Source organism: Protomyctophum bolini (assembly GCF_963924005.1).
Source record: "Protomyctophum bolini genome assembly, chromosome: 1".
Classification (NCBI taxonomy): Eukaryota; Metazoa; Chordata; class Actinopteri; order Myctophiformes; family Myctophidae; genus Protomyctophum; species Protomyctophum bolini.
This window is the reverse complement of record NC_137862.1, coordinates 25111132-25133965: the sequence shown is the minus strand read 5'-3', so window position 1 is coordinate 25133965 and position 22834 is coordinate 25111132. Positions and strand designations below refer to the sequence as shown.

General features: G+C 43.1%; 1 protein-coding gene across 2 annotated transcripts; it reads left to right on the top strand.

Annotated features, from left to right (window-relative positions):
- Positions 1–811: 811 nt before the first annotated feature.
- nr1h3 (nuclear receptor subfamily 1, group H, member 3) lies at positions 812–22606 on the top strand. 2 transcript variants are annotated; one of them, XM_080765807.1, is made up of 11 exons: positions 812–933; positions 5192–5442; positions 8482–8564; positions 11068–11325; positions 14643–14909; positions 16074–16279; positions 16618–16797; positions 18058–18157; positions 20076–20189; positions 21202–21296; positions 21938–22606. In XM_080765807.1, exons 3-11 carry the CDS (start codon positions 8522–8524, stop codon positions 22082–22084), a joined length of 1410 nt encoding a protein of 469 aa, XP_080621933.1. In that variant the 5' UTR covers positions 812–933; positions 5192–5442; positions 8482–8521; the 3' UTR covers positions 22085–22606. The 2 variants fall into 2 exon arrangements, with proteins under 2 accessions (XP_080621933.1, XP_080621934.1); XM_080765808.1 differs by having other exon boundaries at positions 856–933; positions 5286–5442.
- The last annotated feature ends 228 nt before the right edge of the window (positions 22607–22834 follow it).

Here is a 22834-nt window from a genome sequence, read left to right as displayed (position 1 = left end):
TTTATTTGGGAAATTGTATTATTTAGGCTTCATGAATATGAATGAATAGTAGGCTAGAAAGAATAGAATATGAATATGAATAGTAGGCTAAGTGGTTTCCAAGATCAACAGTGGGGGCGACTGGGGGCAGCAATGCGCCAACGGGCCTCCAAGCAGAGCCATTAAAGGTTATTCTCCTTCGCACGACGGTGTCGCGCATACAAAACAGCCGATCTGCAAGCTCAACAAACCAAAGCGTCACTTCCGCGCGAGGCGTTGTGGGCTTGTAGATCGGTTATTTTCTACGCGCGACACCGTCGTGTGACGTTGGCTTGAGCCGGAAACACAGTGAAGTCAACAGTTTCCAGTCAGTGTTGCCATATATATCTATGGCCATGTCTGCTTGGTTTTGTGCTTTGATTGATTGATTGATTGATTGATTGATTGATTGATTGATTGATTGATTGATTGATTGATTGATTGATTGATTGATTGATTTATTGATTGAACAGTTTGCATAAAAAGCACAGGAAAGTACACAGTACAGACGAGTTCAACACAAGGCTTGCTTCCTAATCCTAAATGTCGTTTAAACCAGAAGGACCCCGTCACCCCCAAATTAATATTTATTTGTCCACGGACCCACATCTAAAACATTTAGTGCCAGGGAACCCAACATCAGATCTGTGTTGTTAAAAATAGCTTATACCAATTACAAAATGTTTTTTCAACCGCCCCGGGCCCCAGCCATGATGTGTGATCTTTGAGGGCTTGTTTTTTTAGGTTGCTTATTTTCAGCCCGCAATCTGGCAACACTGGTCACATGATGATGCCAATGTTGGCTAGTTAGCTTGCTATGCTAGTCACTAGCCGCCGCTGGACCGGACGGGCGGACGCTACGATCGTGTTCGTCAACAAACTGGACGTCAAAAGCCGCCAACCAGCCCCTAATAGGTGAGTGACATAACTAAACAGCGTTCTGTCGTTGGTTTGCGTTTTACAAAGTGCGTGAGCTAACAATGTTAGCTTGTCAGTTCAGTATTGAAGAGAGAGACTAAGTGTGTGTGTGTGTGTGTGTGTGTGTGTCTCATGCTAAAATGCTAACAAACGTCAGTTGCGGCTGGCCTTGTTTATAGCGTGGCACAAATACATAATAATACTAATTATTCCTATTAATGATGATGACGATAATAATAATGATGCGCAACGGTATAATGTATTCATTTAACGTCGTTGTCATTTTACGCTCACTTGTCTGTGTATGTGTGTCAAACACGTCTAGCTGGTTGTAACACGTTAATAACAGTTGACACATTGGAGACGGAGTGTGTGAGCATGTGAATAAAGTGTGTAAACAATAATGCAAGAACATTACTGTTGGCTATGATTGGAAACAACTGTTTCCCTATGTGTTTGTTTCATTTGATTCAGTGCTATTTGCTTTTGTAAGTTTCTTGTTTTGTACTGGCTAGGTTTTAATGTCTGAATTTTGTATAACATCCCAACAAAGCAAAAAATAAACAAAAAACAGCCAAATTCTACTCTATGTTGTACATGTATTTATTATTTTACTGCATTTACGTCTAAACAAATCCAATACCCGTTGGGTAACAATTTTGGCTCATGAAATTGAATATTTTAACCAATCTGCATGGCGTGCGTTGTTAATAACTAAGTGCATCGGTATGGTAGAGTGTGTTAATACAATAACTGAGCATCTGTATGGTCGTGTGTAAATACAATAGAACTGATGTGTGAAGTCTGTGATGTTAGGCTAAACCTTTGCAGAATTGCAGTTAAACAGTAAAATGCTCAGAGTTGGTTACATTTCAGTACGCCGTCAGAGTTAGTGTGGTGGTGTTTATACTTAGGAAGGTTATGGATCAGTAAACATGGATTATGTCACCGTTACTCACTGGTGGGTCCAGAGACTGTTACTGTCAACTCTGACAACAGTTGTACAAATAGAACCAAATGGAGCCGTAGAGAGAGAGGTACACTGTCAGAGTTAACTGAACACTGAGGATTATACAGTGTAGAATGGATTGGGGGTACTATGACGACTACTAGTACTACTACAATAATAATAAAGGATTTATGAGTGACTGCATGTCGTCCCTGTCTGGTGGAAACTGGAAACCTCATATGCCCAAAACTATTACTTTTCAATTAAAAAAACTGCAAATGTAGCTCAATTTCGAGCTTGAGGATCTGCTACTTTTGATGTTTTTGTGTGAAGCTGTTGTATGATCAATGGGATTTTTACTCGAGTCGTGAGTCGTGACCCATGAAAATTGGTCTGTGACACAAAAATGGGTTCCAACTTTCGAACCAGTGGGAACCAGTGGTTTTTATATGACCAGAGAGGATTGCGAAACAACGAGGACTCTTCTGGCCCTGCTAGTGTCAACTTAACTTGACCAGGGGGATGTCACTCATTCCATGACACAGTCACATGGCCTTTGTTTTGTGATTGTGTTTCTGGGAACTTTGGTTCTTATTCAGAACAAAAAGACAATATTGTGTGTTTAGGACTATCAATTTTCTTTAGCTATTATTCTATTACTTTTTTTGATGAATCAAATGATCTTGAAGCATGTTTCTTTTTTGTATTGTTTTAAATTTTGTAATATGTCAACAAATCAACACGAAACATTGTAATTTATTTTCCTTTGTAAATAATCAAAACCAAGTCAACTAGATCGATTAGTTTGATTAACCACTTGTCTTAAGCCATATGTTATACTTAGTTGTACAATGCTGTCAACAATAGTGGCACGTTTTGATGTTGTAGATCGGCTGTTTTCGCTCTCTTTGAGAAAAAGTTGTATTTTATACTGTATGATACCATATGATGACAAAAAAGCTTGACTCATGGATTCACACACTGTTGATGCTGAATACAGCATTATAGGAAAGTTACATCCGGTGAATGTGTGAGATTGTAAGAAATGCACACTTCCCAGTCTCCACCCATTAATTCTTAATGACTAGATGCTTTCTGCATTGGGGGAATTTACGGTATATCTATTTCAGTGGTGGAAAGTAATTAAGGATATTTACTTAAGTACTGTACTTTAGTAAAAATTTGTAGAGGTATTTGTACTTTACTTGAGTAATTCCTATTTCCAATACTTTTACTTCTACTCCACTACATCTCAGTCAAATATTGTACTCTTTACTCCACTACAATGATGTGAAAACTTATTTACTAGTTACTTTGTAGATTTTGATTATTATTACAAAACATACATTAACCACTTCAGCCCTATACATTTTGGCCATTTGAAAATAGCCGATCTACAAGCTCAGAATGCGTCGCAAAGAGATCAGCTATGTAGATCAGCTATTTTTTTTCGTAATTTAAGTACATTTTGATGCCAATCAAATACTTTTTCACGTTTACTCGAGCACAATTTAAAATTTGGACCATTGCTTGTAACGGAGTATCTCCACAGTAAATTGCAGCATTGATGCCTTTACTTAAGTAAAAATGTGTACTTTTCCCACCACTGATCTATTTAAAGTCAGTCGCACGCGGCACGTCTGCTTATTTAACCATTATCATGAACCCTAGATAACCTATTCTCGGGTGAACATTTGGCAAAAATGATAGATCTAGAGAATTATGTCTATTTTTTTTACAGAGCAAGTATAAAATGTGCCTAATGCCCAAACCACACCAATCTGTCGAGATGCATCATCGAAACGGTTTTAGCGTTCGTCCCGGTGGTGTGATATGTCCTGTTGCATGTCGACGCAACTCAACCCAAGTGATTCAATGGTTGTTTGCAACTACCGGTACATGCGTCTACTCTCAACCGTTTTGTTGCAAGGAGTTTCATAGCGACCGATTGGTGTGGTTTGGGCTTTATAATGGATAGTTGGCACTGGCAGCCCTTATGTGACTACAGCCTGTCATATGAAGGCCCTTTTTTATGTTGGATTAATTTTCAGCTGTATGAAGCGGCTCCCCGGACAAAGGTAGTTCACTGATAAGCTGTACAGAACATTGGACTTGGATAGAAAAGGACAGTGTAGGGTTACTTTAGGTCATCATAGGCAGAACCAGCCCAGAGCTAAACAAAAATAATAACTCAATGAATCAAATCGCTGAATTGAGTGAATTCAACTCTCATCATTGTGGAATATTGGCTGTTGAAAGGAGGTGATGAGAGTTGAATTCACTCAATTCAGTATTGATACTTATCCTGTACAGTGTACACGTCACAGACACACATTTGTGAAATGTGTTTGGCTGTTTGAGTTTGAAGGGATATTGATTTTATAGCTTCCTCTCAGTGTGAATAAAAAGGCCTCTTTTGAACCTGGACTCTGTGACCCCCCCCATCGGACAGTTTAGAAGACAGCAGAGGCCAGTGATGTGGACAGCTGTGCTCAACATGTCCCTGATTGGTGGAAGGGCTGTTTGGGGCTCTGTCACAGAACATTCACTGACCGTGCTGACATCTTGGTTGATTAAGATTCATGATGTTGGTGTCTTTTTGACATTGAACATTTGTTTGACTTTTGTTTAATTACTAATACTTGACTTTTAGATAGAAATAGCCGATCTACTAGCTCACAGCGTGTTGCAGTCTGGCACGTTTGAGATTATAGATCTGATATGACTCCACTGATCGTCTGGTAGCATAGATAAAACACATCGCATAGAGGTAAAACTGTAGATCATAATTCTAAGTTATTTCACTGTGGGTGTTTCACCCAGTAGAGTGGTGTGGGTGTTTGTGTAAAAAGGTCTGCTTAGACACTCAAACAGGAAAGGCTGCACCACCGCTATTGCCATGTCTGCTGCTTATTATAAGCAACTTTGTGCTTGGCTTTCTGTAAAGTTGCTTGTAAATATTGGTAGTTGCGGGTTGCAGGATTTATTTGGCTTGTCGTTTTAAACCAGTGGTTCTCAAACATTTTGATGTCTAGGAAAGACCCCCTAAATGAATGTATGAATGTGTCTACGCGCAAATTTGTAGTCCCTTCTATTGGGCTTGTTTTCATAGACTTATTTCTCTCGCAATACCTGGCAATACTGTGCAGCACCATGGAAGCCTGGTGGGGATTTCAGAGCCGTGCAAACGACCGATGGTAACCTCTTGTGTTCCCGTTTTTCTTTCCCCCCCCCCTCCCTTCATGTCCCCTCCCCCTCACCCCCCTCTTTCTGCTCCGTCTCTGGTTCTTCTCTTGTCTCCCACAGGACAACTGCTCCTCTCCTCTTGTTCTCTTCTTGCTCTCTTCAAGATGGTAGTGACTCCCTCCTAAACGTCCTCTGTCCACTATACTTTGTGCAGTTTCCTCCATTGTGTCTGGGCATCATCATCTCCTCCAAGGCCCATGGGCCATACAGTCCTGCTGTCAGCATGATGAGGAGGAGGATGTTGAATCAGTGAGTTTGTGGTCTCTCATATGGACACAATGAATAGACCATAAGAATACAATACTTCAGAGGTAAGTTCAAACGCACATACAGTAGTAGACAGTAGGGCTGAAACTCCATCTTGCCGATTAGTCAAGCTATTTTTTAATTTATTATTTATACTAAAAGTACATCAGTGAATCAAATTCTTTACCACTCTGTTTTTCATCGTTGCTGTCGGGCAGAAACCTATCTCCTTATTGTAAAGTTTTGTGTTTTTTCGTAAATGTATGCCTTACTTCAGGGGTCCTCAACGCGTGGGGTCGCGACCCACCCATTTTCCAACTGAATGGTTGGAAAATGGAAATGAAGAGTTTACATATTATAGTACACATAGTACATGCATACACCTTCCCTAATGATTATATCTGGTTTCAGTATTTATTTATGGTGCATTGTCTCTATTATTAAGGTTATTGTAGCAGTCAATTTATATTGGGGGTCAGGAGGGGGCGGGGCGGGGTTCCCGAGACGTTGCCAAAGCATTTTCGGGGGTCCCCGGCCAAAAACGTTGAGAACCCCTGCCCTACTTGATCATACTACAGCGTCACACAAGTATAAAACGCTGCAGATGTACATGCATCGAAACGTGGAGCGAAGCAGGCAATGCATTTGAACTTTTGCTCTTTGAATTTGAATCCTGAAACGTAACAGTCTTGGACATTTCCAACCGACAGAGACGATATTCTGTCATGGAAAATCTATTCAGCCAGACTCGGTATAGCCTACAGAGACAATACATTTCTTTAAATTAAATGAAGCTACACAATTACTACAGTTACTACAAAGGGAAAGTTTTACCCCGAGTTTTTATTTATTTTTTAGATTGCTTGAAGATAAAAGAATAATAACATGGATCGCCCATTTCAGTTTGACCTACATTATCATTTTGTAAATCAGGTTAAAGTGTTGTTGTGTGCACTGTGCAGTCAGTGCAGCGTTCTAGGCCTACTGAGTTGGGGTTCTTTGTGGGACCGCAAGGGAAAATATGTACCGGTAGTTCCAGGGACCTCCCAGAAGCAAAGATTTGAGCTAAAAACTGGACCTGCTTCATGATGTGAAATATGACCCTTTTGGGTTTCCATAGCAGATGTACACAGGCTACAACGAGCTCATCATGCATCACATTGTGACATGTTGTGAGCATGTGCATTGCCTTAAGTCACAGTTGATTTGACTGAATTTTACCTGGTATTTGGGATTCTATGGAACTTACCTTGTTAAGTAGCATTCCTCAGGGGTCCCACGAGGCCTTTAACTGGTATGCACCTTAAATTATGACTGATCAGGGGGTTGCCTGATGGTCCCCAGCAAAATGTTAATATAGCATCAAAATCAATCTAAACACCCTCTATACGTATTTGAAAATAGCTCATGTGAGCTTGTTGGATCTGCTGTCAAAAAATGTAAATAAATGTGGATGTATTTTAATAACGCAAGTCCTGGCCAAATAACGATCCTGAAAATAACAGACAAAACGTTTTAATGCTCTTTGCCATGCCGCTTAAATAAAGGCTTTTTTACTTGACTGTTGCAGAGTGCCTTTTGTTTTCCCTGAAAATAACAGTTTGGGAAATCGTATATATATCGGAAACCTAGTATATATATCGTCTGTCGGTTCCACCCGACAGACGATATATATACTAGGTCAAATCTAATATAACACAAATTGTTTCCCGGTTTTAATGGATTCAAAAATATTAATGTTATTAATATTGAGCAGCCCGAGTCAGCCTCATTCACAGAATTTTGAAGTGGCTGCAATCTAAGGATATTTGTTTCTGTTTGAAGCCATGTGTGGATGATGAGTAATGTTTGGGAATGTTGTACCAGGAAGCTATGACGTTTTCAAAAGGTTACACTCACACAAGGGTGTCACTTGCCAAAAAGAACAGATCTACAACGGATCCCATTCAGGCTATTCTAGTCCCCTCGCCCTTCTAGCCCCTCTGCCCTCAGGGATTCCCCGTTTGAAAATGGATGTTTTTCCTCAGTTATGGGCGTTTCTGTCTGTGTGATCAAATCGGTGTATTTCAAAGTCAAGCTCATTATACTCATACCCCTAACTCATTGTGCATTCTGCATTAGTGCATTGTATCTGGTCATCCTCAACACTAGGGGTCACAGAGCGCATGTTCAGGTCTAAGTCCCGGAAAAGATGCGCTGTGATTGGCCAGTAATGACTTGAGTGGCAGCGTGACGTAGCGTGCCTTCCACACTTCCGACATACTTCCTCCCCCAGTGTAAATTGTTCCGCCCCTCCTTTGACACACATGGCTCCAACGAACTGCAGCGGCCAATGAGGCATCTATTTTTTTTTATATCTATGTCTGAGCCGGTAGTAGGCTACTGTCATCGCATTGTCATGTTTTCAAGTTTGTTGTGGCGAATAAATCCCATAGTGTGGGATCGTATCTTAGCAACACTGAACACTGGTGGGGAAAACTTGGAATTCCCTTCTCGCGTACCGGTGGTAAATGTCCCGCGGACCGGCATTAGTCCACAGACCGGTGGTTAGGAACCTCTGCTCTACACCCATGAAAAGCTTCTCCACCAGCCCTTGAACATTATGTAGGATGAGACGGTCAATGATGTTAAAAAGATTTTTGTGTTATGATAACATTTATGCACTGACAACTTCTTTACATCAATGAGTCGATTAAAAAACATTGTTCAATTAACTATTGCAGCCCTTGTAAATTGTCCACCAGCTACCAGTTCTGACTTAATCTCATGAGTCTCACGACCTCTTTCTACTGAAATTTGACCATATTTTAGGAGTGACATTGTAAATTTTTTGTAGATTTCCTTTATAACCGTCTGGCATACAGTAACCCAGAATTGTGCACGTATGTATATCCACACCAGTTTCCTCTTTCCTGAAAGAAAGTCCACATATGTGACACATGACCAATTTCATTTCTGCTTTTTAACCCATTCGCTTTATCTTGGCCATGCCTCTTTGCTACACCTAATGTACCAAGACTCAATGTAGTTAACACTGTGTGGTGTATTAATACAATGTATTGTATATAGTATATTTTAATATGAACTCATATGTTCCTGTGCAGGTTTAGGTTGATTTCGTAATGACAAGCTGCTGTGCAGAAGATGTCCACATTGACTGTGACTGATATCCCAGATGTTGGTCCTGGTAAGAATCATGTCTACTTCCTTAACCCATTTAGACCAGAGGCTGATTCTAAAAAAAGAAAGGCTTCTAAATCCTCAGCAAAACCTCTGTTTCTATGTCAGTGGTGTTCAACCTTTTTCATGTCAAGGCCCCCCGGAATTATCTGTATTTGCCCGCGGACCCCAATCTGAAAATATGTTGTTCCAGGGACCCCCCAGAAGCAAAGATTTGAGTTAAAAACATTCGCTCTGAAAGAAAATATATTCAAAGATTTGCGCCACATTTTCAAGAAAAAGGAAAAAAAAGCAGATCCAGGGGGCACGGTGGCACAGTCGGTAGTGCTGTCACCTTACAGCTAGAAGGTCCTGGGTTCGATTCCTGCTGGGGGCGTGTTCTCTCCTCCGCGTCATCCGTGCCCATACCCGAGGCAGGGTTGGCGGGCCTTTCTCTGTGGAGTTTGCATGTTCTCCCCGTGTCCCCTAGGGTAGGTAGTGGTACCATCACAAAAAACATGCAGTAATCCTGGTCTCTAAACTACCTCCCCTGGCCAGCCGGGGCGCCTGATGGAAGGGAAAGGAACTGGTTGGAATAACGTGTTCCTTCCACGCGCTACGTCCGGCCGGGGAAACTCCCCCCTGTCGGGTGAAAAGAAGCAGCTTGGACTCCTCATGCATAGAAGGAAGCATGAGGTCAGTTCGCTGCCCACCCAGGTTGGCAGAGGAAGTGTAGCGCCAAGGATTACATTAGATAATTGACACTGGGATAAATTATGAAAATAAATAAATAAATAAAAATCATACCCGTGTGAAGTGAGTGGTGGGGGGGGGGGGGGGGGGGGGAGACCCACAGGAACGCGGCCAGGGGGCCGGGCCGGTGCATGCCGGAACCGGCCCTGCGTCCGAAACAGTTGAGAAATTACAGAGTTACCGTGTGGCGGTCCCTCTACTGTACTGTACTGGCACTCCCGAAAGAATCATATATACAGTTAATACGTGTTTGTGTGTGCGTTAGGTTGCACACAGGTGGTGAAAAACAACCATGCTGTTTTCGTGCTCATACCCAGACACCCACCCAGCCAGCCAGCCAGCCAGCCAGCCACCCACCCACACACACACACATATCTCCATAAGGGAGTGGTTGCACCACTCAAAAATAGCAGATCTACAAGCTTGTAGAATGGGTTAAGACCTGAGGCCAATTCTACAAATGCCTTCTAAACCTGTATTATATACCTGTATGTACCAGACACCAGGATCTAAATGTCTCTCAGAGCAGGAGACTACCTCCAGCCACTGCAGAGATAAATTATATTGTTTATTTAAACGCCTTTAAAGGGGGCACGGTGGCACAGTTGGTAGTGCTGTCGCCCCCCCTGGGTTCGATTCCCGCTCGGGACGCTGTGGGTGCTGGCAGCGTGTTTCCTCCTCCGCGTCATCAGTGCCCATACCTGAAGGTGGGGTTGGCGAAAAGGCCTTTCTGTGCGGAGTTTGCATGTTCTCCCCGTGTCCCCTAGGGTAGGTACCCTCACAAAAAACATGCAGTAATCCTGGTCTCTAAACTGCCTCCCCCTGGCCAGCCGGGGCTCCTGATGGAGGGGAAAGGAACTGGTTGGAATAACGTGTTGCTTCCACGCGCTACGTCCAACCAGGGAAACTCCCCCCTGTCAGGTGTAAAGGAGCAACTTGGACACTCAGGCATGAAGGAAGCATGAGTTCAAGTCCGTCCCCCATATATGGTAGGTTGGTGGAGGGTGTGTAGAGCCCAGGATCACATTATTAGATGATTGACAAATGGGTTATAAAAATCGTGGGATAAAAAATATATTTAAAAATAAACGTCTTTTTTTTATATGCGAGATGGAGGGCATAATATTATAAATGTTTTGTTTATGTATGCCTTTGTTTCTATTTAGAATAACAGTGTTGATATGCAGTTTTTTTTGTTTTAGGCATGAGTTAGATTTTTAGTGCAAGTCTTCAATATGTATTTTCATATCGTACACCCGTATATAATGAATTAGTGTGGTTGTGTGGGAGTCTGAAGACTCCTCTTCAGACTCCCATGGATTAAAGTTTTCAGAGTCTGCATGTATTCCATGGAAGAATGTTGCGCACCGAGAGTCTACAAGCTTACAACATGTTTAAGATGAAAAAGTGGTCAAACTAGCAATGAAGTAGTAAACTGGCAATACAACCTTCCAGAAAACCCTAATGATCTCGGATATATAAAAAGGAAAGGTTAAAAACGTAAGTAAAATTTAGAAAACTGGTTGGCTGTATTGCTAAATTAAAACACCGCGCTAGTGTGCGGTGGCTCATGCAGTTTCACAAATTCCAGATTAGGACATGGCCTAACAAATATTTTGCAGTGAGATTTTATTTTGCTTTATATTTTATTTGTATTTTTACCGACTCTCCATCATTTAGCTGGGGACCACCTGGAACTTAAGGACCACTGGTGGTCCCCGGACCTCTGGTTGAGAGCCACTGTGATAAATGCATAAACTGTAAAATCGTTGTCCCAGATGACAGCAAGGTGTTTGACGGGGCCTCAGGGCTGCAGCTGGACTGCCTCGGTGTCGAGGAGAGCGGCAGAGGAGCGGACGTGAGGCACAGCGTTCTGCTGTCGTTGGACGTCCTGCCCCGACCCCAGGCCGATGACTTCTCTGCAGCAGCAGCAGCCGTCGCCCACCACACCATGCCTGAGATGAGCAGCCCACTGCCTGTAGAGGCCACGGACATCAAGCTGGACCCGGCGTCATGTGACATGCCTCACAACACAGGTGTGTGTGTGTGTGTGTGTGTGTGTGTGTGTGTGTGTGTGTGTGTGTGTGTGTGTGTGTGTGTGTGTGTGTCATCACCTGTTGCGTTGAAACCTTATATGTCTAAATGTATTTATTTTCAGGAAATATGGGGGTGAAAGGTATAACAATATGTTCTAGGTCTACTTTTCATATGTTAAATATTTATAAAACCAACATAATTAACAGGCATTCAGTTAAGGGGTAAAAAAGTGAAATGAAATATATATGGATGGATATACAGAGTTTCGTCGAACTGGTTTCAAGTGGAGTTTGAAGGGCATCTTCTAACCTGGATGGGGGCAAATTGTACGTGTGACATTCAGGCTGTACAGTACCTCTTGTGAACCAGACACCAGGATCTAAAAGTCTCAATGGAAGAGCAGGAGACCACCTCCAGCCACTGCAGACAACTTATATTGTTGCTGTCAGGCAGAAACCTCTTATCTTCATATTTTTTGTAAATTAATGAGCATCGAAAGTAGCAGATGCGCAAGCTTGAAACGCAGTGCAAATCGTCTTTTAATTATTATAATTTTTTAATCCTGAACAGTAACATTCTTTCACATATGAGGTTTCCACCTGACAGAGATAATATTATTCTCTAAAATAATGTTTTGGTCATTAAATACGTTTTGAATTTCAGTTTTAGGTTCCAGTGTTACAAATTACAATTGCGAAGCTCATTGTGTAAAAATGCTGCAGCAGTGATCATTGCTGTCGGCCATAGTTAAAAATAACTTCTCTTCTCTTTTTCAGTCAGCAAGCTCTGCAGCTACTGGCCTTGTTAGTATGAGACAGCCGAACAGCTCTGCAGCTACTGGCCTTGTTAGTATGAGACAAGCTCTGCAGCTACTGGCCTTGTTAGTATGAGACAAGCTCTGCAGCTACTAGCCTTGTTAGTATGAGACAGCCGAACAGCTCTGCAGCTACTGGCCTTGTTAGTATGAGACAAGCTCTGCAGCTACTGGCCTTGTTAGTATGAGACAAGCTCTGCAGCTACTGGCCTTGTTAGTATGAGACAAGCTCTGCAGCTACTAGCCTTGTTAGTATGAGACAAGCTCTGCAGCTACTAGCCTTGTTAGTATCAGACAGCTCTGCAGCTACTGGCCTTGTTAGTATGAGACAGCCGAACAGCTCTGCAGCTACTGGCCTTGTTAGTATGAGACAAGCTCTGCAGCTACTGGCCTTGTTAGTATGAGACAAGCTCTGCAGCTACTGGCCGTGTTAGTATGAGACAGCCGAACAGCTCTGCAGCTACTGGCCTTGTTAGTATGAGACAAGCTCTGCAGCTACTGGCCTTGTTAGTATGAGACAAGCTCTGCAGCTACTGGCCTTGTTAGTATGAGACAAGCTCTGCAGCTACTGGCCGTGTTAGTATGAGACAAGCTCTGCAGCTACTAGCCTTGTTAGTATGAGACAGCTCTGCAGCTACTGGCCTTGTTAGTATCAGACAGCTCTGCAGCAACTGGCCTTGTTAGTATCAGACAGCTCTGCAGCTACTGGCCTTAGTATGGTTAGTATGAGACAGCCAAACAGGAAAAGCAAACGAACCCTTTTATTTTGTCGAGAAGCCAGATGTACCCTAGCCTCCGTATTCTGAGGGTCAAACACTGTCTGTTTTATTTCGGCGAGAGATATAGGGCCCTATATTGCGTGTCTTAAGTACCAGATTTTATTACTTAAATGTGTGTTCTCAGCCATTTAATCACTAACCAATCAATACTGTGTAAACTTGACCTTTGGCCCTGTACACCAAACCTCTCCGCCTGGCTATTTTCAGCTAGTGCTCACACCAAAATAGGGATGCGAGGGTTAAAAGAAATCCCATGTCAAAGGTGCTATGACCAGGGGTCCACATAACCTTTTTGGGCTAGTTCTCAGAGGAACGTCTGTAATCTATGTAGCCAGCATGAGACAGATAAAACGAACAGCTCACCTAATGCCGCAGAGGTTCCATGTGTAACGTACTTCCAAAGTGTGTTCATTGTTTAAGTCACAGATGCATGGTTTTCATATCATAATTATTTCTGGCTAAAGGCTTGTGTTTAATCCATGTGGGTTCTTGTTTACTTGGTTAGAGCACTAGAGGTTAGACTAGAGCTCATCATAACTTTCATGGCATGTTGGTTACAACCCAAACGGACCTCCTCTTCAAAATAAGAGCCATGTCTACTTACAGGGCGTAGATAGATACAGTATTTGTGGTATGTGACACCAGAGCTAGTAAAAGTTGTTACTGTAAGAGCGCTTCATTTCGTTTCATCTGCTGTGCAACATTTTCTTTACTGTACTTTACAGTACTTTACTTACTTTACCATTTACCATATGACATACAAGATTTGATGGCCACTCTTCAGTATCTCTGAGGACCCCCTAGGGGTCCCGGACCCCCTGTTGAAGACCCCTGCGTCAGAGGGTATATTCCCATACCATTTGGTTGAAGTATGTAGCTTGTAAAAGTAGTCGTTGGAAGCCATTTAGACTCGGGACCCGAGGAAGCTGTGGGGTGAAATATGGTCTTGCGTGGCCAGACTGTTGCCTCTCCCAAATATTGAATGCATACAGTCTGGAGAACGGAAGCTCTGATCATGAGTAAGTGATAAACCATATCCGTTTCGTCATAACAGTTGCACAAATGTATCCTAATATAAATCGAAATCATCTAAGCATATATAGCTTGCTGCTTGTAATTTAGATATTTTTGAGTGGTGCAACCACTCAAAAGGAACAGCTTTGTCCCTATGTCCCAGAGACTATGTCCCTGTGTCCCGATGTTTAGAGTACCAATAGGGGATGCTGTTGCACCACTCGCTTCAGACTCGTCTGATTTTTGAGTGGTGCCACCACTCCAGGGAACAGCAATGTCACTATGGGACTATGTTTAGAGTACCAGTAGGGGAAAAAGTGGCGCTGTTGTGCCAGAAACAGAGAGAGAGAGAGAGATCATGTTAGAACCAGTAGGAACTGAAATTGGAACGATACAGAGAAGCAATTGGAACGATACAAATTGGAACGATACAGAGAACCAATAGGAACTGAAATTGGAACGACACAGCGAACCAATAGAGGGGAGTTGCACTACTCGGTTCACACAGGTGTGATTTTAAATATATTTTAGAAAAAGGAAAGCAGCTTCCTTACTCAGATTTTGCGAGGTGCCGTTCCAGACACGATATAGGAGATTGTGGAATAGTTGTCTAGCTACACGAGACTAGGGGAAATGCCATTTTCACAACACACAGTTCAACTTTGTCTCGACATACCGTTCAACTTTGTCTCATTTCTATATGTGACAGATGGTCAGCCGGTGAAGAGGAAGAAGGGGCCTGCCCCCAAGATGCTGGGCAATGAGGTGTGCAGCGTGTGTGGCGACAAGGCCTCGGGCTTCCACTACAATGTGCTGAGCTGCGAGGGCTGCAAGGGCTTCTTCCGACGCAGCGTCATCAAGAGCGCACAGTACTCCTGCAAGAACAACGGCCGCTGTGAGATGGACATGTACATGCGACGCAAGTGCCAGCAGTGCCGCCTGCGCAAGTGCAGAGAGGCGGGCATGCTGGAGCAGTGTGAGTGATCATTATCCAGTCGTCTTACCAACGTGCACCGAGATCTTACTGTACTGTACAGAGAAAAGAAAATGCGAGGGGCAGAGGCTGAAATGTCAGTCTGGCAAATTAATGGTTGTCAAAGGGAAATTATCAGTTGCAGTTATTAAAGGGACATTTCACAGTTGGAAGAAACTGCAGTCACTCAATGTTAATATTTGTAGTAGATAACAGTAGCACAATTTGAAATTTGCACTCTATGGCCATAAAAATAATGAAGTCTGTGTGTTTGACTAGGGTTGCTTTAGTGCACTACCCCTCCTTGTGGAGAGGGGGAGGTTGGCGTGGAGGGGTGACAACTTGTAGTCCAGGAAGGAAGTGTAGTGAGACCTATGTCTGACGCATCATCAGACATTTGAAATACTAAAATATCTAAAAACACATATTAACTCACTCAGTGCCACAGGACGCCTCCCCCACACACAAACCCCCAGGAAAGTGTTTCTTGTGTCCTAAACAAAAGGGGTGATGTGGTTCTTTAAGTCAGTTTTCTCGTGTAATGTAGTAAGCATTTGCAAGTATCAGCAATTGTGTGATTTATCAAATTCAGTTAAGAAATTGTGAAATGGCAAGAGAAGGGGGGGGGGGTGGCTACATTGTGAACTCAATTAAGTGTAATCAAGCTTCGGAGGTACGATATACAGCATGGATTTCTACATTTCAACATTTGTAATGCTGCCTTGGGGTATGGCATGGAGAGGGGCCATTTGCATGGGGCTTGATCCGTCTTTCATGTCTATGTGCAACATGCCTTCTGTGGGCACATCTTTTTTACTTTAAGTAGATCCTGGACTGAAAGGACAGCAGTGAAGTCTGTATTATTATTAATAGTGTGGTTGCTATAGGCAACACTATTGTTTTCGGTCCGAGAATGTCTTTGCCGTCAAAGTGAACCAGCTTTTTGTTAACTTTGTTTCTGGTTCACACACTATCCTAAAAAAATTATATTCAATTGGAAAATGGTAAAATAGGTCTTATATTCAGCAAAAATTCAGTTCCCAGTTCCTCGTGACATGCGTCAGTGCAACCACACCTTCCTAGATATTATTATTATTATTATTAATACCATTATTGAATAATGGCTAACGTGTGTGTGTGTGGCGGCTGTGTTGTGGCGGGCTGCAGGTGTCCTCTCAGAGGAGCAGATCAGAGTGAAGAAGCTGAAGAAGGCCCAGGAGGACGAGGTGGCCCACACCTCGGCCTCCGTGTCCCCCACGCCCCCTCCGGAGCTAGTCTCTCTGGCTCCACAGCAGCAGGACATGATCGAGAAGCTGGTGTCCATGCAGAAGCAATGCAACAAGAGGTCCTTCATCGACCGCCCAAAAGTCACAGTGAGTGAAATCAGCTGAACCAGGTCTATGAAAAGATTAGAAGTGACTACACAGGGCCTGGGCCATGGCTCAGTGGTCCAGGCACCTTGGCTGGTAATCCAGTCTTGCAGTGTGATGCATGCCTATATTGGCTATTTGAAAATGGACGATCTACAAGCTTGCTTTCACAACACGCCGCGTTAGAAAATGAGCCCAAAAAAGTGCAACCCGCAACTACCAATATTTACAAGCAACATTACAGAAAAACTAGTTTATCGCTTATAATATAACATGGCAACACTGCCAATACAGGTGCATCTAAAAAGTGATTTTTTTGTTTGTTTTAATCTTCCTAACAGCCGTGGCCACAAAGTCAGGACCCACAGAACAGAGAGGTGCGTCAACAGCGCTTCGCCCACTTCACTGAGCTGGCCATCATGTCAGTCCAGGAGATAGTGGACTTTGCCAAGCAGCTGCCTGGCTTCCTGGAGCTCACCAGAGAGGACCAGATCGCTCTACTCAAGACTTCCACTATTGAAGTAAGATAATATGGTCTCTGTCGGGTGGAAACCTCCAAAACTGTTACTTTTCCGGATTCAAATAAAAAAACGGGCAAAAGTAGCATATCTACAAGCTCAAACAAGTCGCTTCGCAGCTCGTTTGGAGCTTGTGGATCTGCTACTTTGGTTGATTTTGTCTGACGCTGTAGTGTGTAGTATGATAAAGTAGGACGTTAATTTACAGGAAAGAAAAAACACAAAAACGTAGAATATCGAGATAAGAAGTTTCTGCCCGGCAGCAATGATACGGTCGCTGCCATGCAGAAACCTTGTATCCATAGAATTCACATTATGAGATTATTTTCTGAGAACAATTTACACATTTTGATGTGTAAATTGAGTATAGAAAAAAACAGTGGAAAACAGAAAATCACACCCATGTGAAGTGAGTGGTGCAACTCCGTGTGGGGGTCCCCGGAAATTTCCTGACCCAGGGGCGCGGGCCGATTTCCGGCGAGCCGTCCCATGTCCGAAACGGTTGAGAAATGACAGAGTTACTGTGTGTGGGGGGGGGGTCCCTCTACTGTACTGTACTGTCACTGTACTGTACTGGCACACCTGAAATCATCATATATACAGTTAATATGTGCGTTTGTGTGTGTGTGTTAGGTTGCGCACAGCTGGTGAAAAACAGCCATGCTGTTTTCGTGCTCAGACCCAGGCACCCACCCAGCCAGTCAGGCAGCCACACACATAGCTCCGTAAGGGAGTGGTTGCACCACTCAAAAATAATGTGCATCTGAGCCTGTCTTGCACTATTTTAAATTAGGGATGTCCCGACTTTTTTTGTTTCCAATCCGATCCCGATACCCCAATTTCTGTGTTAGCTGATACCGATATCAAATACCGATACCAGAGAATAATATTTATAATTATACTAAAAGAAAAACGATCTAATTTTGTTGTGTTTATAGCTATCTAGCTAATGCTATATATCTCGTGTTTATAGCAGACAACTCACTCAAATGTGCACTTGCAGTTTGGGCAACTCGAAAGCAAACTCCACATGCCCCCACTAACATTTTATTTACCTGCCATAGTGTCAACCCCTTACCCCTGTGTCGGATCGGTGGTTAGATTGGATACAGTGTCGGGACATCTCTATTTTAAATGTCAACATTGTTGAGCATACTTAATTTCTCCCCACGAAATGGTGGAAATATTCTGGATGCATGCAACTATATAGATGCTTACTATATAGATTTCATATTTCAATCCCAGATGTTTTTGTCCACACAGATAATGTTGCTTGAGACGTCTCGGCGATACAACCCAGCCATTGAGAGCATCACTTTCCTGAAAGACTTCAGCTACAACAAGGAGGACTTCGCCAAAGCAGGTGTGTAAGCTCATAGATCTGCTATTTTGGTGAAAATGTTTGAAATCGTCTGCATAATTGCTGTCATCAAAAAATCACACTTGTGTGAAGTGACTGAGGACGCTCTTATCATCATACATCAGATTCATCATACATAAGCCAATCAAATCATCACATTCCATGCTACAAACACGTGCTCAAACACACACTACACACAAAGCTGTGCATAGATGTAGTTTAATGGCGCTTGTAGATCAGTGAAGCTCCCTCTGGTGTTGTGCCCGTGGGCGTTTGTCACTCTTTTGAAGTAGTTTGACAGGTGCATGGGTAGTTGATCCCTTGAGTATCTTGAAAACCAGGCCCTTTGCTGTTCTGCAGTATACTGTCCTCTACCCTGATCCTGTAGCTCATTTATAATGATCAAAGACAGTTTTATTGAAGGAAGGAACTTAATGGATTCCTGTTGAACCTAGATGGACTGATAATGATAAATGTTAGAGGTTTGTCAAATGGTAGCATGATGGTTTGAAACGGGAACGTACCTCTTCACCAAAGTCATTAAAAATGGAAGCTCCCTGTCAATCAAAAACCTGTGCACATATCCACATCTTCTCCTGTGAAGCTAAACAATGCATTCAAACAAGCCACTAGTCTTGTCTGCATTCATTTGACATGGCTTTTATGAACGTTTTTTATAACTTTGTAAGTAGCATATCTCTGCTGTCAGGGAGAAACCACCTACAGTAACTGCAAAATGTTCATTTTTCAGGAAATGGAGAAAACCTAATATTTTGTGGTGCAACCACTTCCTTAAGTGACTGTGTGTGTGTGTGTGTGTGTGTGTGTGTGTGGGTGTGTGTGTGTGTGTGTGTGTGGGTGGGTGGGTGGGTGGGTGTGTCTGAGCACGAAAACAGCATGGTTGTTTTTCACCACCTGTGAGCAACCTAACACAAGCACATATTAACTGTATATATGGTGATTTCGGGTGTGCCAGTACAGTACAGTACAGTACAGTGGAGGGACCCCCACACGGTAACTCTGTTATTTCTCAACCGTTTCGGACACGGGGCGGCTCGCCGGAGTCGGGCCGGTGCGTTCCTGTGGGTCTGGAACCCCCCCCTGGAGTTGCATCACTTACTTCACACAGGTGTGATTTTTAAAACAATGCAATACCGCATCATCAAAGTTGGTATTGTGACTTTATATAATTGGTCAATTACTTGTGAGTGGGAGAGTGTGGTGGAGTTGGCTGCTTTAGCAGACAATGTGAGGGTCCAATGGAGTTAATAGGTCTTGTCCGAAGTACTTTTTAATACTTTCATTGGTTTACGGGGGCAACAACAGAGAACTCCAGACTTCCCTCTCCAGGGCAACATTAGTGACTTCCTCCTGGGGGATCCCGAGACGTTCCAAGGCCAGTGAGTCCATGTGTTTCCTCCAACTGCACCTTGGTCTGCCCCGGGGTCTCCTCCCAGTGGGACATGCCTCGAGGACCTCCCTAGGGAGACGTCCGAGAGGCATCCTAACCAGATGGTCTCCTCCCAGTGGGACATGCCTCGAGGACCTCCCTAGGGAGACGTCCGAGAGGCATCCTAACCAGATGCCCGAATCACCTAAGCTGGCTGCTTTCCAGGCGGATTGATTCATGTAAAAAATAAATAAGTTAAAATAAAAAATTGAGTTAGGTGGTTTCCTCCCGACAGCGACATGTAATATTTAGATACTTTTGCCATTTGTCATATTCTGACAATAGCCGTTCTTGTGAGCTTCCCTATATTTTCGTTCCCATATATGTTGACACTGTCCATATGACTGGAATAAAAATTAAGCTTCACTCTGCTGAGTGCTCCTAAACTCCAGGGGAGGGTTATTTTCACATTTCCTTCCTGAAACGGACACGGGGCCTCTTCCTTCATCTCTACTTCTCTCTTCATTTCAGGGCTTCAGTTTGAATTCATCAACCCCATCTTTGAGTTCTCCAAGGGAATGAACGACCTCCACCTGGACGAGGCTGAATATGCGCTGCTCATCGCTATTAACATCTTCTCTGCAGGTCAGAGCTCATAGTGAAATCCTCAATAATGTCGTCTGTCAGGTGGAATGTTCGAAACTGTTACTTTTCAGGATCCAAATCCAAGAATAGCAAAAGTAGTAGATCGAGCCAATCGGTGCAAAGTCCCTATTTATTGACATCACAATGATTTAAAAAATAAAATACCATTCCATGAGTTTTTCATCTTATTAAAATCTCATACATGCTGAGTTGGTGGTGCCCGGAATTGAACCCACAACCCTGTGGTTCAAAGACGAGTGCTCTACTCAATGAGCTACCTGAATAGAGCTGGGAATAGCTGTGCTAACAAATGGAACAAATTACATTGATGTTTCATTTTAGTATTCTTTATTTTCCGTATGGTATCACTTAAAGCAGTCTTAAATTCTTAAACTTGAAGCATATATAAAGTAACCATGAAACCTTCGTTGACCCTGGATCCCCCAGGGGACTGTCTTTTTTCCCCTCTACATCACAAGTTCACAATGCAACGCGACTCATTGTGAGTTTGTAGGTTAACATTTTGCAGTGATGTGACATCACTGACGAGTCCTTGGGCATGTGACGGATTTAACTTGTCTCCGCTGTTGAGAAACACCGTGCAGTGTGGGTCTGCTGATTAAAAAAGATTACCCACCCGTGTTTCGTTGCGTCCCGCCCGTTAACTTATAAAAATATATTTTCCACCCGTTCCCACCCGTCAAACTCGGGTACCCACGGGATATCCGCGGGTATCCGACCCGTTGCAGGACTCTGGGGTAGAGTTGGCCGGTAGAGCAGCCGGATGGGAACCGTGACGTTCCCAGTTCGATCCCGGGCTCCCCAGTGTCTGTGGCGACGTGTCCTTGAGCAAGACTCTGAACCCCCTAATTGCTCCCGATGTGCATGGTTTCCTCTGCCATCAGTGTATGAATGTGAATGGATCAATGTAAATCTATAAAGCGCCTTGGATAAAAGCAATATATAGATGCACCATTTACCATTTATTTATTCCTTTTCCTGTTCATTTCAGATCGTCCCAATGTGCAGGATCACGATTTGGTGGAGCGGCTCCAACAGCCGTATGTTGATGCCCTTCGATCTTACATCATGATCAAGAGACCCAACGTACGTACTGTCCCCCTCTAGAGGCTCATCACAGTTATTACATCACCTAATCGCAAATATTTGACATAATTAACATCATTGTTTCCATGTTGAAAAGTAGGTAAATTCACGCTATTGTTTTGTAGTGTACCAGTTGACAATGTGCCCAAGGCACTCCAATGGGCGACTGTATTCATAGAGAAAATAACCGATCTACAAGCTCACAACACAAGCATGTAGATGCAGAACTTTATGACACGCCCAGGGCAAGACATTTCCTGCTTGGGAACTGATAACAGAACTGATAACAGACCTACTTCATCCAATTTATAATTTAGCCATTTAGCAGCAACTCATTATCCAGAGCCACTTACAGTAAGCAAGGTAAACGCATACTGTATAAATATATGCAGAGACAGTGTAGTGCATCAGTAATCTATGATCAGAGGTAATCCAAGAACCTAGCATCACAGTCTAAACAATATATTAAAAACACTATATATATATATATATATATATATATATATATATATATATATATATATATATATATATATATATATATGCTGTACATTGTAACTACTCATCCGCATTTCTTCACCTTTAATTGACTGATACTACTTCGTTAAGCTGTGTTTTTGTCCATTGATTGGTTCCTTCAGGATCACCTGATGTTCCCTCGCATGCTGATGAAGCTGGTGAGCCTGCGGACACTCAGCAGTGTCCACTCGGAGCAGGTGTTTGCGCTGCGTCTGCAGGACAAGAAGCTCCCCCCGTTGTTGTCCGAAATCTGGGACGTTCACGAATGACTATAGGTGCACCCCGAGTTCGACCCCACAACTGTGTAGCCTCACAAAGCCCCGGGACAGACAGACAGACAGAGAGATGCAGCATCATCTGAGCAGTTCATCATAAAGCCCCCGGAAGGACGGACATAACGCAGCATCTTCTGAGCAGTTCCAACAAGACTGAACATTGAAGTGAAAGAGTAGGAAACAACAGTAGGAAACAACAGGCTTCCTGTCTGCTCTTTTTATGATCAGGGACTGATTGGTTCTAAAGATTGGAGATCTTTTTTTTTTTTTTTTGTCACTTTCATTTTTATTTTATTTAAATTTTTGAAATTGCTGCTGATGAATGCTTTTCGAGATGACAGGAGTTTTGGCACACGTGGACAAACGGCTCTAACTCATCCTGAAGTGTTGATGATGCTTTGGACTGATTTCGGGTGAGATTAACACCATCAGGACTCACAAGCCAGTGTTTAACCCTATGAATTAACTAACACCTACTCATTAACCTTTTGAACCCTGGCGTCCATATTCTGACAGGGGGGGGTGGGGGGGTTAGACAATGTTTAAGCTCTGAAGATATTTGGAGGGGGGGGGGGGGATACTAATGACCCTAGTATAGAGCCCTGAGGAACCCCAGTCGTCTAAGTATATAGGGTTTAAGTGGTTAAAAATCCACCTCTACTGCAGTTCTGTACTCTTAACAATGCTTCTGGCTGTGACGTAACACTGTTTAATTGAAGTAGTTTATGCAGTTCTTGGCTATTG

Excerpts from the sequence above, each read along its gene's own strand:
- nr1h3 (XM_080765807.1), top strand. The coding sequence starts at position 8,522 with ATGTCCACATTGACTGTGACTGATATCCCAGATGTTGGTCCTG. Across the intron at positions 16,798-18,057 it reads TCAAGACTTCCACTATTGAA|ATAATGTTGCTTGAGACGTC; the intron begins GTAAGATAATAT and ends TTGTCCACACAG. Across the intron at positions 18,158-20,075 it reads GGAGGACTTCGCCAAAGCAG|GGCTTCAGTTTGAATTCATC; the intron begins GTGTGTAAGCTC and ends TCTTCATTTCAG.